This window comes from Cyanistes caeruleus, chromosome 17 (assembly GCF_971803275.1).
Source record: "Cyanistes caeruleus chromosome 17, bCyaCae1.hap1.1, whole genome shotgun sequence".
Lineage (NCBI taxonomy): Eukaryota > Metazoa > Chordata > Aves > Passeriformes > Paridae > Cyanistes > Cyanistes caeruleus.
Genome location: NC_141717.1, coordinates 4,005,025 through 4,022,006, shown reverse-complemented (window position 1 = coordinate 4,022,006; position 16,982 = coordinate 4,005,025). Strand labels below are relative to the sequence as shown.

The window sequence follows — 16,982 nt, the reverse complement described above, 5'->3', positions numbered from 1 at the left end:
AGAAAGCTGAACACCCGCCCTCAGCTCATCAGTTATCAACACCACACTGCCTGGTCTGGATCAACAGGATTTGAATGAAAAGTCCTTCCCTAATCCTCCTCTTTGAAAGGAAAATATCTCTGCATTTAAAACATCATCTGCTTCATTCCTTCGCTCATCAGAGGAGCTTATCTGCAGTCCTAGACAAGTGAGAACATTCAAAGTTATGTGTGGAAAGCAAATGGGGAAGAGTGATAAATTTGGCAGTGGTCAATATGTTCAAAAATTTGAATGAAAATCTGAATGGTGTAAAGAATAAAGCACACCCTAATTATGTAGTAAGCCAAAACAGTTTTCACAGTGCTTTGATCTATTTAGTATTTTACATTCATAATTAAAAAGTGCCTACTAATGCATTTACCTGAGATTTGCTATGATCACTCAGGGAATAAATCTGCTTATTCTCATTTGTAAAGCTGAGACAACTTGTTTTCCTTATTTTAAGGCAGGAGAATATGGAGTTTGCAATATTTTTATGAAAAATTATTATTTGACTAAGAAAACAAAGAGTTCTAAAAGAAAATGTACAATTAGAAGCCTCTCTCTATTTGTTTACAGAGTAGACTCAAGTCACTGAGCTGAAAACCCAACTCATTTTGGCCTTAGATAGAAAAGAAGTTTCTAAAGCCAAAATGAAAAAGGAAATTCATAGAACAGCTCGTGTACATGATCAGCTTCTGTTGTTACATCTTCGAAAGGCCTCAGCCTCAAGGTCTGCTTAGTTACTCATTCATCCAATTTTGAATTATTAAACGTGTTTTTGCTTTTCACAAACTTCCTCTAATCTACCCATCCCATTTTTGATTGTTTTTGTGAGAACTGAGGGAAGAATTGAGCTTGGCATTTTGATGAGCTCCCACTGCCAGCTCAAGAGAGGCATGGATCAGTCCTAGCCCAATTTATGGAATCTAAAATCTCCTAAAATACACATTAAAAGTCACAGTGACTTGAAAAGTCACTTTCTTCTTCCACAGGGGAAATCCCAGAGAGACTCGAGTGGAAAAGCCCAACAATTGTGTTTGAGAAAAGGAGCTGAAGCAGAAGAGGGTTATCCAGGATGGATCAGAAGAGGGTTATCCAGGATGGATCAGAAGAGGGTTATCCAGGATGGATAACCAGAGCTTTTCTTCTTTAATAGTATAGAAAAAAGGTGGGCAACCTAAAAGTAGCCTGAAAGGATGCCACAGAAATTTTTCACCGCTTTAATGGTGGTAGAGGGGGGGAAAAAAAAACCTCCATTTTCTTGAGGACATAATCATCCAAACTTGAGGATGTTTTCCTAAACAAAATACTTTTTTGCTCTCTTATCCTGCTGCTCCTCCCAGGTTCCAAGGAAATTGTAAACAAGACTAATAATGAGAGGAAATCAGTGCAAAGTGGTGTTTTGGAGGAAAAGGGTTACTGGAGTTCTTATTTTGTCCCCCAAGCAACAGCCCATTCTTAGCTGGGCCAGGATCTCCAGGGAGAACTGATTGCAGCACAGATAAAACATCAGGAATAACTTATTGAAACACCTCACACACAAATCTTTTCTTCTCCAAGCAAAGAAACTGTTGAAGAACCACCACCAATGAGAAGCAGCAGACTCATTTTTAAAGAAATTCTTTCCATACCATTCCCTGACAGTGCCATCGTTAACCTGGGCACGTTGTGTTTGCTTTTGTGAACTTTTACTGCCTTTTACCCTGCCAGTGCCTTTGTCCACAGGCTGCCAAAACCTCAGTGCTCTCAGAAATGCCACCCAAAGTGCCCCTGAATCCCAGGCCCTCTGCCAGCTGACAGCCCCTACAAGCACACAAGGATTTTTTTCCCCATGAAGACAAACACCAGCAAATTGAATTACTGCGCTAACAGGAGCAAATACAATTTATTTAGAAAAAGAACTCATAGTGAGATTATCTAATTAAAATTATTCAGAGTTGCTTGGCACTGCCAGTGTTTTGAAGAAGGATAGCAGGTAGTACAGTATCTAGTCCCTGTGAATTTATTAGTGTTGAGCTTTAACCCTACAACTGTCAGCTCTGATTGGAAAAATTACGTTCAAGGTTTTGTAGCAAGAAGTGATTAAGTGCATTTACAAAGTGAGGACATCCGTTCCCAAGCTGCCTAACATCAATTAAAGGAGGCCAAATTAAATCGATGTTCTAATTCTACAAAATTAATGGTAACTTTTTTTTAATAGATGTAACAACATTTCCCTGAGGTCCTGTAATAAATTCTTATCACAGCAGCTCATGTAGAAAGTAAATGGTTACCTATCCATGAAAATGCCATGTTTAAAACCAGTTATGGGAATGATGACAATGAGATTCCTAACGGTTCCAGTGTTCTTCCAGGCATTTCATACTTGATTTAATGTTTGAGAGTTCTTTACTTTTAAACATGAGGAAAGCATGAAGAAAAAAAACATAATAAATAAGGATTTATTACGGAAGTATTAATTTTTTTGCATTAGTTCATTTTAAATAGAGCATTCCCCTAAACTCACGGGATCAGGAGCTAATTAAGGTGACTTGTAATTACCTTTAATCAAAATGCAATCATATGTCTTCACTTTACATCACTCTGTAAAAGGAAAAAGGGATTTTTTAAATTTGTTTTGTTTTGGGGATTGGTTTATTTGTTTGTTTTGGTTTTCAGTGTTGGGCGACACAAACCAAATAGTTCAATTTTCCACCTCATCATTCCTGCTCAGGAGACAGAGAGACTGGAGATATTTTAGATGCTGTTTTGCAGTCTAGAAGCTGAGGTGAAGGCAGAGTGACACTGGCTGTGGGTGAGGAGGAATTAGACACCCCTCACCTGTGGGAGAAGCAGCTGAATTGATGCCTCAAATGTATTCTAAACTTCCACTTTCATTCTCTCTGCCATAAAGCTCTTACAATTATTAGAAAAGACACATTTGACTACTCTCTATGACTCCTTTAATTTAGTATTTGAAGAATTAAATAAAGAGCCATAAACCAAAATTTCTGATAGTTACAGTCACATTCAGGATTATTTGTCACTGCCATTAACTCTTCCCTTTCTGGAGGATCTCTCCTGAAACTCTGTCCTTAGCAGAACCATAATTAAATATATCATCCCTATTACAATGAATAAAGTATTTATTAAAAGCTTCACAGAAACAGGATTAAATTAGTCTGCCTGTTTGTTCTGTTCTGTTTATGTAGGTCCAGGCCTTAACCTGCTGCTGGGCTTCTCTTCTGAAAAGCACAACCAGTATTCAACTGCATTCTCGACTGAAGCCCATGCAAGACAAGCTAAACTAATGAACATAGCTCAGTTCTTGAACACAGATTTTATAAATTCAGCAATCTCTTGGTATCGATTTAAAATGCGATTTTGTAAAACGGGTTTTGTAGTGATGCTTCAAAATTCATTAAACACCACAAATATTTCCTCCTAGAACATTATTCTGGTCTCCTGACAATCGGTGGCTTTACCAACATGTAATCATCTATGTTTATCTGGAGATGCCCTTGTGTTATTTGTCAGAATAAAACAGCTAGAGCTCAAACACGATGCTGTTTTCAATTTCATGTTTTCAGAAGTCCTGCTGAATGTGAAGAGCTGTTCAGCTGGGAGCTGCTTTTCCTCCCCAGAGAAGTTACAGCAAAAAACATTCACTGAATCTAGAGCAGGAGAGAAATTCTTGTGTTATGTTTGAAGTCTAAGAAAGTAAAGTCTGCATAAAAAAGCAATTGAATTTAAAAGATTGAACTCTTTGAGCTTCTCGAGATGGTTTGGATCTACTCTGAATTCTTCAAATCCTACTCAGGACAACATTCACTCTGTCCTTTGGGAACAAAGGGCACTAAGGAAGAAGGAAATGAGATACAGTGAGGAGAGCAATTTTCAAACCAACTGCTGGGAGTCACTCTGTTACAGAAACCCTGGAAAGATGATTCTGAAGACTTTAGCCTGGTCCCAAAATCATAAGCTCCCTATCCAAAAGACAACACCCTTTAGTTAGAACACCTTAGTAATTCAGCAAATAATTCATCATATGCCAATAATTCATTACAAAGTGAATAAACCACTTCCAAACTACAAGTAATTGAAAACTCTTTATGAGACCAGAACCTGAAATCATGTTTCAATGGCAAAGAAAAGGCTGACACCTTTTTTTATTTAAAAGTGACCTGTGGGAACTGATTATTAACAATTTAAACTCCTCTTCCTCTCCCTCAGCTTCTGCCACCTCCCACCCAAACTGAGATCACGTTCACTGCTCCTAAAACCTGGCACGGTTCCATTAAGGCCCAGCTCCATTAAAGTTTATGAAGCTCTGCCAATTTCCCTGGCAGAGAATTTGGCCTGTGCTTTGTTTAAAGGTTATAAGCCTTTCTTGCAAATGTTACAATTCCATGTGGAATTCAACTGCTTTTTAATTTTTACAGCTGCCCATGGCAGCCAAAAGGTCTTTACTTCAGACCCTCAGTGAAACAGAGCAATGAAATTGTTCACCACCTTTCAGTATTCTTACAGGCTCTTAAGAAAGGAAATTTCATCACAATAATTTACAGTGTACTTATGAAATTTCATCTTTTACTCTTGCTCTGCTGTAAATCATTTTTGTTCTTTATCAAGAGAAAAAAAACACCTTTTTTTTCAACAATTGTAGAAATAAAATAAAAGACAGAAGTTTACTCACTCTACTTTTTACTAACAGAATTTCCAGTATAGGTTTTCAGTGTATGAACTGAATAACCACCGTTACTCCTGTATAATAATTAGTTAAAAGAAGAACAGTCCCCAGACAAATTTCACTAGGCCTGAGGATGGAAGCAAACCTTGGTAAGAATCAGAAAAAAGTTACTTTGAAATACCTGCCTCTATTTTAAACAGCCAGTGGTGAATATTATTATGTATTTTGTATGTATAATGTATTTTCAGCTAAAACTTCCTTTTGATGTTTTTCTGTAAGTACACTCCTTTTGTTAACGATGTACTTCATAAACGTGACAATTGTTGCCCATGATTTTTCCCAGCACACAGCCAAGGAATACATCCAATTTTAATGGGAAGAGCATGCAAAGACCTTCTGAATGTTAGTCCTTGCAGAAGGAAGAGATTTATCTTCAAACAAAGATCTACTTAAATATGTTTGTGACAGCTGAGGAATTTATCTCCAATTCTTTTTGCCTGTGGTGTGCCACATCGCTATTTTCCCCATAGCAGCATGCAAGAAGCGAACTAAGATGTCATATACATAATACAGAGATAAAAAATGACCCTATTTCCATGTCCATGTGATAAATGGAATGAAAGTTCAGTGAACACATATTTGCACATTAATTGAACTGCATGATTCTGTCCTGTTCAATCAAGTCACTACTCTGTGTACCACAGGAAATTTTTCCCCAAGAACCATTAAACCAACTTTATTGCTTAAACACATACACATTTTCACCTATTTATCTTCCTGCCTTGCCAAGATACAAGCAAAAAGTTACCTCTGCATATTCACATGATTGAAAACACGTACACAGGGATTTATATATTACTACATCACATCACTATAATGAGAATCTGAACTAAGTGTTGCTGCTCACTGTAATAATCAGAGAACAAAGGTATTTGATGAACTTTTGTAACCTATAAATATTTAGAAGACATTTGGGTTTTGAGAATATTAAGTTTTCCCTCAGAAATCAAGTTTCCTTTGGCTGATTTAATCATCAAGATCAATATGGCCCATCTAGAGCTGTGACAGTGTGATACTCTTGAAATCCACAGCTGAGGACTGAGAAAAGTGTGATTAATGCAGCACCTTTAAAACCTTCATCAAAACACGTCCAGATTCTCCTACAGGCAGTGAAAACTTACAGCATTCAGCAAGAGGATGTGGAAGGAAAGTAAGAAACTGAATCAATAAACAAAATGCACTTTCAAGTCAATACCAACCCTTTAGTGAGACAAGCTTATATTCACTTCTGTCGCCATCAAATTTCTGATGCACTTTGCTGAAACACATTCTGCAGACACATGTCCATAAAATGTGTGTGTTTATAGACACACATACAGAAAAGGCATGCAGGATGGTTCACAGCTGTCATTATTAAATGTCATTTTCTCCAGAAGCCTCCTCGGAGTCCTGTCCAAACAGATGTGGGCAGGGCGGGGAGGGGTTGCTGGTGGCGGTGCAATCTGTAGATCTTTGGGGGAATATTCCAGTTTGAGGCTCAGGGGTTGAATCCAAACAGCCACATCAGGGCTGGGGAGGTCTGGGTACAATATTTCCCCTCTAGGAGCTCGCTCTGCAAAGTGCAGTGACATCCAACACAGCAGCCTTGTGTCCCACCCTGTCCCATCAGCATCCTTGGAGCCGTGACCAAAGGGACTGGGCAGAGCTCGGCTGAGAGAAGGACAAAAGAGAAGCCTACAGAAGGAAACTTCACAAAGCAGACATCAAAAGAAAGACAGAGGCTCAAAAAACCAACCAAACAAACAAAAAACCCTCAAAAAACAAAAACAAAGCAAAGAAAAAATTGTAAAAACAAACAAAACAAAGAAAAAATAATTTATAAAACAAAACAAGCAACCAAAACAAAACAAAATCAAGCAAACAAACCCCCAAAACCCCAAGGCCAGTTAAAAGACTGTTTACAGAGATAGAGACTTTATTGGGGAAGGTTGTGTAATTTTGAATGAAGCAAATGGAGGTAACTAAATAAGTCTACGGACCCTTTTTCATACATGCACAAAAAAAAAAAAATCCAAGTCAAAAGCCTGTGTAGGCAGCAGAGTCTCAGCTACCAGAGGTACAAGTAAGAACCTGCATGGTATCATGGCCATAAAGACTCCAGTCAGAAATATTCTGCCCTTGTTTTGTAATCCTTCTGCTAGGAGCACCATAACACACCTGGGTACTCTTCAGACTGTGCTGGGACACTCAAAAAACACCTTTTTAAAAGCCTGTAAGACCCAAGCTTTTGTCACTTGAACTGAGTAAAGGTAATTTATGTGTCCCAAGTCCTTGCCAAACTGGATGACAATTAAAGCCTAGTACTTATTTAAAGAAATACAAAATGAAGGCTCAAGTTACAATCATATATATATATATATATATTATAAATGCTCTATTTAATAATATATAATCAGTAAATTAGACAACTGGTTGTGTCTAAACTGTGTTATATTGCAGGATTCAATCTATCTGGGGGTTTATGAAAGTTTGTAATTTCCATTCATTATCTTTTGTTGAACTACTTGCTTTTCAGTGGTAGAAGCTTCTGCTTCTATGAGTAAAGTAGTCCCCAAACCATAAATTATATCCTACAGTTTTGACATCATTTATTTTCATACCATTATACATGCCAACCTTTTGACTACTCAAGATCAAAAGAGTTGCTCTCCAGGCTCATATTTCACTATAGCTCTCATATTTTATGCAGCAAATTAGGTTTTACAGTAGCAGCTACAGCAAGACTGTCTCTCATGCTGCACAGATTAAAATTACTGCACAGGATTTCAGACAGAAGGAGCACAATCCTAGAAATTCATGCTCAAGTTAAAAATGGATGAAAACTTTGTACAATTCCTCTCCATCCACTTTGTGTAGTCTTTATACATCTATATGTAGCTAATGTGGTTAAACCTCAAAACTATAAAAGGAAGTCAGGATTCTGCCTTTGGTAATAAAAGTTGGGGGGAAATCCATCAAATCCTGATGGAGGCAGGTATTTGTTGTGTTCAGGGGGGGCTGCACCCCAGGCACATCCCAGGGTCACCTGGCAGGCACACACTGCCATGAGTTTCCCTCCTGCCACGTTTGGAATGTCCATATTAACTTGTCAGGATAATTGCTCCAGCTGGGAGCTCCCATCACTGCCAATCAAGGGTTTATTGGGGATCTGAAGACACAGAATCAGCAGGATTTATATGTGACACTGACTCACCCAGGGACACCTTTCACTGGGAGTTCAGACCCTTACTCAGCTTGCATGATTGAAAAATACTTTTTATTGGAAATTACTTAAGGCACGACATCAAAATCCCAATTTCTGCACAGTTACAACTGTTCAGTTCTAAAAGCTTGAAAATTAAAAAATATTTTAATTTATAAGTCTTGATTTTACACTTGAATTTATAAGTATTCTTAGTTATATTATGCAGAATTATATTGCAATTATCTTTTTAAGAAAAAGTACTGGTACCTATTTATATATAATTTGTGACAGCTTGATTCGGCCAAATCTAAAGTGAAGACCAAGCAAAAATTACAATCTTACTGCAATAATTATAAATTCCAAAGTCCCACTACAAACTACAGAGATTTTAAACCCCTTAAAATAATAATAATTATAAGGAAAGCTTTATGCTACACTCCTATAGATTTGTAGTTTTCTTAAATCGCAAATATTTTCTTGCTGTAAATACATTAAAGATAGGAACATTCAAAAAAAAAAAAAGTACTAATGGCAAATTCTTTATTAGTCATCATGATTGATCACTCCATGCCTCATTCCACTTGGAAGGGAAGAGGGAACACAGAGCTGGATAAGATTAACAATGCACAGTTTCAATCAAACGCTGTGGCTGATGCAAAGTATTGATGCATCAGGACGGGGAGAAGCTGTAATCCACTCGCTCATCCTGAAAAACAAGCTGAAAATAGAAATGGAAATGTCTCCTGTCCTGAGCACGCACGTCCCCTGCAGTGATGGCACACGAGGCCCTCGCATGTTAAGTGTGCTGGGGAGAATAAAGTAGGGCAGGGAGTGGAGGGAGGCTGAATGACATGTTTTTATCTGCCATGGGGTTTTAATACAGCACCTGCAATTTACCCTGACAGCATCCAACCAAGCATTCATCTTTCCCCAGATAAAGTTCCCACTGATATCATAGTTTTCCCATAGAAATCAATCAGACAGCCAACAGGATTTAAAAATTCCTCATGAGCTAGCAGAAAGAATTATAAGTGTAGCAGGAACGGCGCACACTGCAAACCATCAAACCACTCATAGCAGAACAATATTGGTAGAGGCATCTTTCCTGAGCAAGCTCTGCTATCTGTTTACACACACACATCTCACTGACTCCTTTTCCAAAAGGAATTAGTTCACTTGGCATCAGAAGCAGGCAGTGGAGGCAGGCATGGTGCTGCTGGCAGTGAGAGCCCAGCTCTGCTGCTGCCTGCCCTCCTCCATTTCTCTCGAGCTGGGTTCTCCATCACCTCCGGAGCGTGTCACACGCAGCACAGTGTGCAGCACTGATGGGCTGGGTGGCACCTGGGGCCCCCAGGAACAGTGAAAAGCAAGCAGACAATAACTCCAGCCAGCACAAAGCCTTCACAGCACCCTCGTGGTGCCTTTCAGGCCGGGTCTGCTGTGGACACCTTGTACGTGCGTCCCTGACATCGCTCGTGCAAACACGTTTCCTGCAGACAGACAGGATTTCTCACACACATTTCACAAATAAAAAAACTGTGAAATTGCCTGTCCTGTCAGAGGATTCTCCTCTCCCCACCCCACCCAGTGGGCAGCAGAGGGTGGATGAAGGGAATCATGTGCTGGCCTTTTCTGAGCTGACCCATTCCATGTCAGGGATATGGGGAGCTTAACAGTGACATTTCCTGATAATCAAGGACCTGATGGATCACTGTATAAATCAATCACACTTTTGTTATCATTACAGCCATATTCTCCTCATTATTCTGAGGTTTCCTGTAAACTCTGATTTAATAACCTCCTTGGGCTTTGAGCTGACTTTGATTTGGTTTCACTGAGATATATTGGCACCCTTTTCTTTATGAGAGCAAAAAATAGGCTGCCTTGACATTCCTCCCATTAAAGCAGGCAGAGAGCTAACACAAAGTTATGCTGAACTTGTATTTCAATCAGGCATGACCTCTCACTTCTCACAAGAAGGCCTTGAACTGCACGGTATCATTTATTCAAATACTGCAGAGGAAAAGAGGAATCACAACAAGATTTCTCTGTTCTATTTTGGTAACACCATTTGTTTCAGAAAAAGGAAAAGAAATTATGCTTTGCCTAACATAAAGATCATTTATTCTCACTTCTAATTAGAAAGAAGAACACTCTGGAAAGTCAAATAGTCTGCTGAATGAGACATCTTTTCAAGGGGAAAAATGTACATTCAGAAAAAAAAACAACAAAAGGACTAGATGCCAAACACCTGTAATAGATAAAGTTAGCAGAATGGAAAAAGGACATTCTTCAATTTGTTGTTCCAGAAAATCACATGAAAACTTACTTTATTGTGTGTTATGGGAATTGCTACAGTGTATATCTGTATTTGGGACTGATCTCAGGCCCATTAATACCCAAGGGTATTAACAGAATCTGTCATGGGCTTGAACAAGAAACCAGGGTAAGCTGTGATAAAAATCTTTGTGTTTGACTACCTATGCATAAGTTATTCCTTTTTAAGATGCCTCTAACTGGCATATTTACATGATGACCCCAACAGACACAGTGTGGGCAGATCTGGCAATTATTTTTGGAAGGCTTTGCTGCCTACAGCTTTGACTCTGTCACTATTTGCTGTCCCTTTGTGTTAAAAGATGGAAGGAAGGTCCTGGGATCACTTGACAGCTTCCTCTCGATGTTCTTGTCTCTGTAGTGCTACGTGGCAACCAGCATTTAGGAAAAAACCCAGCTGGTTTGTATCTTCCTAAAACATTCAGTAGCTGCACAAACACACTAAGTTTTCATCCAGACTTCATACAAAATTTAGTAAGGGAACACAGCAGCGTCACCTAAGAACAAAGAAAAAGGAATAAACAAATTTCAAGACTACTCGGATCAACAGCTCAAGAGCAACCAAGTAGAGGCTCTGATAAAAGATTTTAGAAAACAAATGTGTTTTTTTATCCAAAAGCAGAGCAGAGAGCTTCTGGCCAAGCACTCCAGCAGCAAACAAGTTTGCTCCAAAGAGAGATGACCCGACCCAAAGGTAAGCCAGAAGAAGAGCATTTGGGGTAGGATCTTTCTCAGAACTGTTCACAAAGACACAAAGGTAAAGCAAAATCCAATCCAATCCAGCAAAACAGAGGGCAGCTATTACCAAAGCTGAGGAAATGTCCTGTATGTCTTGTTATGCCACAGTTCTTTAAGGACTCAAAACTCCACCAGAACTGTAGTGCTGTGCCTGTGCGGGTTTCAGGAAGAAATTTTGGGAAGTTTTGCTATTATGTCAAAGGAGTTGTTTCCCTCAAGCTGAAAATTCATCAACCCCTTCTGCATGCCTGTAATCTTTTTATTTGCTATTTTATGTGAGTTACTCCACTGGACTCAGACTATTTCCAAGCAACATTCATGCCCGATTCAGGGAACATATTTAATTATCCTTTACCTCCAACTAGGATTTGCCCTGTATTTGGCAATAATTCTGAGTACTTTCATGAATAGGAGAAACAGCACCCAAGCACAACCTCTCACACACAGATCTGTGCCTACAGTCAGCAGGCCCACAGGCTGGGGCACAAAATTCAGCTGGTGAGCACTTAAAGAACAACCAAATGTATTAACTTAAGTTTTTCAAACTAACAAACTCAACTGGCCAACACAGAAACTTGCAATATTCCTAGAATTTTACACACATGAGAGAAAAAAAGTACATGAGGACATTTGACAGCTAAATAAGAAAACAGACTGTATAGAAGGCAGCAGAGTCAATAGCAGTACCCACACAGTGACAAATCTCAGCCCCCAAAATCCCATTACAAAATAAAAAACTGGAAATGACTATTAGTGAGCTCTTGATAGAACAGCACCAAACATTTGAACAGTGCAACAGCAAAAAAACAGATACAAATCCTGCTCCTGAAACTCCCTGAGACAAGCCAAGTATGCAATTGAATCAGACCAGCTAAATTGAACACTGATATTACAGTCTCAATCTAAATAAAAATGAATGATCTCATTCTTTTGTAGTATGCAAGTGAACCCGTGCTCTTGTTCTTTAAAGTAACTAGCTCAGTTTATCTATTCTCTTTAATAATGCAATTTAATTTAACAAAGGTTCATATTAAAAATTTATCTGACTCCAGCAGTTAGAGTCACCTACCCATTTTGTCACAGTTAAACATTAGCTTTGGAGCACATCACAGATTCCCTACTGTGAGTCTGAGAAGGGTTTCACAGAGGGGCACTCTCAACTTCCAACTGACATTACAAATAAATGGCTCAGGAACTGTGCCCCAAGTTGAAATATCTGCCAGTTACTAAAAGTGCAGTGACTTGTTCAGCAGCAATGTTCAGAAGAGGCAAATGCAGTCGAACACGTTTGTGCTCACAAAGGATTGCCACTTTTGCTTTAGCAGGCAGTTATTCAAAACATACTCCAATAATTGGGATATTTTCACCTCCAAGAACACCTTCAGACTGCTCAGAAATTCTCACACATCAAGAGGAAAGGTGACAAAATAAATGTGAGTCCAAAAGGATCAAGCTAACCCGCAGCAATGTCAAGCACCTAGTGCATAACACTGCCAATGGCCCTCTGGAATTCAATGAGAACTCAGCACAAAATTCAACTGCTCGTTCGTGCTCCAGTCTGTTCAAGCAGCTCACGGCATATGGTACAGGAGGAGTGAGGAAAAGCAGGTGTGGAGCTGGACAGAACACGTGCCAAGCCCCAGAACCACCCCTGGAGCAGGTACAAACCCACTTGGCTGAGGAGCAAAGGAGAAGAGGGAAGGGCACAGGGCAAGGTCAGCTTGCACCTTCTGAGCAAGCCTCTGAACCGTGTGGTTTTGATGCCATGGAAACCTTCAGAAAGACCTGCACAATGGCAAAACTTTCCTAGAAGTACTTTATGAGCTTAAATATTGTTATCCCACAGCCAGATTTCCAAAAACTGGCTCGTTAAGCACTAGGAGCAGCACAAACACACACAAAAAAAAAATCTTGAAGTAACTTAAACTTCAACCCTAAAATTGTAATCAAGCTGTCCCCTCCATCAGGAGCACAGACAGCTATTTAACATTCCACCAGTATAAGGCAGAATTTCCTACCTCAGCTTTGCTGGCATCCAGCGATGTCAAAACCTGAAAATTACAGGAGAAATGCATTAGTATTGATCCAACAAAAGAGGAGTGGGATTAATTGGCTTTTGAGGTAACTGACATCAATTGGTTGTTATGGCTTGAGGGAACAGAACTGAAGAGAACTGTCTTTCACACTGAGACTATTCACCCCTCATGCACGCCAGAAGGCAAAACCAGGGATATATTAAAACAGTAAAATTCAGGAATATTGGGTAAAAAAATCCAGGAAATATACCAAAAAAAGGACTGGGAAATATTTATATATTTTTACTAATTTTTAATTTGTTGACGATGAGCAATGCAGCCATAAGCTTTCCAACCCAGACAAAACTCCCAGAGTACACTCTGAAAAGAGTTCAGTTCCACAGTGGTAAAAGTAACAGTCTGAAGACCACATTCTGTGTGCAGTGTGACAAAGGAAGTTTTTCCAGATGCTTCTCCCTAGGGACAGTCTGCTGAGCACAGGTGACCGGGGTTTGGGAGCCCCAGGGCTGAATTCCAGCAACCAAAGCTGCCCTGAAGCACAAACGTCAAGGAGTTCTCTGCCACTCAAGGGTTACACTGAGCTCAGTTAAGGTCATTGTCTAACACCAGGGAGATACAAAGTCAACTGCTATGAAAACCTGCACAAAAAACACTGCTGGAAATACAGAGAAATTCATCATTTATATTAAAGCAACTTAAATATTTTAAGACACGTATACATTGTTATAGGTCAAACAACAGCCATGAAGTTAATAAGCTCATATTAGACTCTGAAGGCTGTTAAACCATGCTGTAAGACAAAAATCTTTGTTAGAACTTTATGTCACAATATTGTCACCACTGTACTAGGTTGAAAAGCCCTTAATAGTCTCCTCACAAATTCCAGACTGACACCTAGCTATAATTCTGTCTCCAGGAGAATAGATCTTCCTTTATATTGGTGTTAATCATCACTTCTAAAGGACATCACCAATTCTCCCAAGCTCCAAGGAGCAGGAGGAGGAGTGCCCAGCCATGACCCTGGCTGAGCAGAGGGGGAGGAGAGCCCAGTGGTTATTGAACAGAGCTCAGCCTGCACAGCAGAGGAGACAATTTGTGTGCAGAGCTGCTGTTCAATGGAAGACATCTGTGGATTCATCAAAAACTCGTTCCAAAGGAATTTAGGAATGGAAATGAACTCCTGTCACATCACAACACGGTACCTGCAATCACAAACAGTTATTTAATTTAACCTGATTCAAACCCAGGTTCAGCTCTATTTGAAATGTGTATCTCTGTCACTAATGGGATTTTGGAAGCTGTTCAAGAATTTCTCTCACACAAGCAGAACTGAACTTATTTAAATTCTATTTATTTACAAACAACCTATCGCCTTTTTTTGTTGTTGTTATTCCTCTTCATCAATATTTTTTAGTGCTAGCAGTTATTTTTCCTTTCCAAAACAAACCATACAAAAAGCCATCCCATCCATTCCCTGCTGGCATTCCCTCAGGTCACTCTGGTAGTGTCCCCTCACAAAAAGGTCTTCCTACTAATAGACTCATAGAGTTTCACTCCACTTACATCAATTTAATTAAATCTTTCTTGGAGGCAAATGACTAAAAGCACATATTGTAGAGGATATACCAAAAACGTGTCTTAAAACAGCAGAATTTGGAGTGGAGCTTCCTGAAGCTGCCATAAATCCCGCTCTAAACCCTCTGTCAAAGGTGCCTATCTTCTCCCTCTATCAGCTCTGCAGAAAACGTGAATAGAACTGAACAATGTGACTATTCCAGGCAGAGCTCACTAATGCCTTGCAAGGCAATTACTCTTCTATTTTAATAATTCACCTTACGTGTCCAAGGACTGTATTTCTCTTTTATATTTTTGTACCTTCCTGGTGCTTTACAGTCACCCAGTGGTCAGCTGGGCCACCGGACATATTATGTCCCTATCTTTCTTCTCCAAGTTATTGTCTGATAAATCCCTGCTCAGCAGTTGAATTCCAGTTAGTTCTTAGAAGCATGACCTTTTCCTTGCTATTACTAACATTAATTCACTTTTATTTCAATCTGCAAGCCCATCCATCTCTTCCTGGATAACACACCCGGCTCCTCTGTGTTAGCAATTCCTCCCAGCTTTACATTTTTATCAAATTCCATTAGCACATCCTTAGGCCAAGCATACTAATGAAAAATTATCAAAGGAAATGACAAATAACTCAACACAGTGCCACTGCTAAGAGGAGCTCTCTGTTGAGCAGTGCAGCTGCCCCCGGTACAGCAGGTCAGGGGGCCAGGCTGTCACACCAGAGTTCTCCTGCTGAAATACTGCAGCAGCCTGAGCTACACAGCTGAGAGAACATCTGCAGCCAGGCTGGGCACAGGGACATGAACACACCCAGAGTTATTCTGGGAGCTCTGCAAATGATCCTCACAGCAGAAGGATTACTGTCTTTGATAGGATACTCACCACTACACCAATGGAGACAAAGATGGAGTGTTTCTACTTAAAATAATGACATTCCTCAGGCTAATGTTTAATTAATAAACAGTAAAACACATTAATTTAATATTATGGGTCAAATAACACTCATTAAATTAATGAGCTGACTATTGTTAGTCTGTGAAGACCTGACAATTATCTAAAAGTTTTAACAGCGATTTTTATTTAAGTTTATGTGTCTTGAAGGGAATGATCATTCTGTTTGTATGAATGATTTCTTCCTCCCCCTCACTCCTACCCCCTGTTCCTGAAACTTGTAATTTCCAGCCCAGCAGCTGTATCTCCTGTCACATTTGAGGAGCCAGTGAATGAAGACCTGGGAGCAGTGTAATGGGTATGACAAAGACTTGCAGCTCCAAGCCAGCCTTTGCTGAGGCTTTTGAGGAAGTGTCTGCGTGTCACAGAGTGATCACTCAATTAAATCCTCTGAGAAGGCACTGCCAGCTCTCAAGCTCCTTGAGCAGAGCTAAGATCTGCAGCCAAGCCACCTGAGACACAAAGCCAATTGATACACCCTGTCCCAGGTGATCCTGGCTGAGGGAACACCTGGAGTGGTGTGTCCATGATAAGCTCATTGCTGCAGAAGGTGGGAGTGGGCTGAGCCAAGGGAGGAGCAGAGAGGAGAACCGAGCTGCAGACAAGATCATCATCATGAGTTCACCTCCTTTCCCTTTGCAATGACCCACTGCTCTGCCCCATGGCTCCTGTGAGGGACAATGACCATTTCCTCTCTCCTGCTGCTCCCCCATGACATTTTATGCCCTAGTTAAAACCACAGCAATTTCACCAGGAGGAATTACAGCTCAGGTGAGGGATCCTTGTCTCTCTCACCATAATCCCTCTGTGACATAACAAAACCATGGGTTTATGTCACTTTCCCAAGCAAGACACAATTTATTCTTCTTGTGCTACAAGCTAGACATGACTGACAGAAAACATCTTTAAAAATGGATTTTTTGCTATTCCTAGAAATTGTACTCAATGCAGAACTTCCCATTCTACCTGAGGAATCTGTGAATACTGACAAAAACATAAACACGGTGATAACACTGCAAAACAAGTAGAGTCTTTTAACTTCTGTTTACTGCTTTCAGCATTTAGAAAGGTCTTATCTTGAGGTGCATGCATCCATAGTTCCTCTCTCCAGAACAAACAGAGGACAATATTTGCCATTCTAATCCAGGAAGCAAATAGCTGCTATTTGTTATGTATCTCAACACCTTACCAGAAAGAAATAAAGGAAACTTTCTTGAATGAAGAAAACTCCTCAAACAAGAGGCTGAACAGCTCATTTAGTATCAGTTTTGTATATAAAGTAGATGAAATTCCCTGTGTCAAAGTTCAAAGACAAAAGGAAAAACAAACAAACAAAAAAAACCACCAGGAAAAAATTGAACAGGCCATGTTTTGAGCCCGGATTCTCATCAATCCGGTGCCTGCAGGTGAGTGA

General features: G+C 39.8%; 1 protein-coding gene across 17 annotated transcripts in view; it reads right to left on the bottom strand.

Moving 5' to 3' along the window:
- Nucleotides 1-16,982, bottom strand: part of RBFOX1 (RNA binding fox-1 homolog 1) — a 1,112,502-nt gene that overhangs the window by 840,849 nt on the left and 254,671 nt on the right. For all 17 annotated transcript variants that reach the window (XM_086854476.1, XM_086854474.1, XM_086854473.1 and 14 more), the window contains one exon: nucleotides 13,028-13,060. In XM_086854476.1, the coding sequence (XP_086710602.1) occupies nucleotides 13,028-13,060 (33 nt within the window). The remainder of the gene's footprint in view (nucleotides 1-13,027; nucleotides 13,061-16,982) is intronic.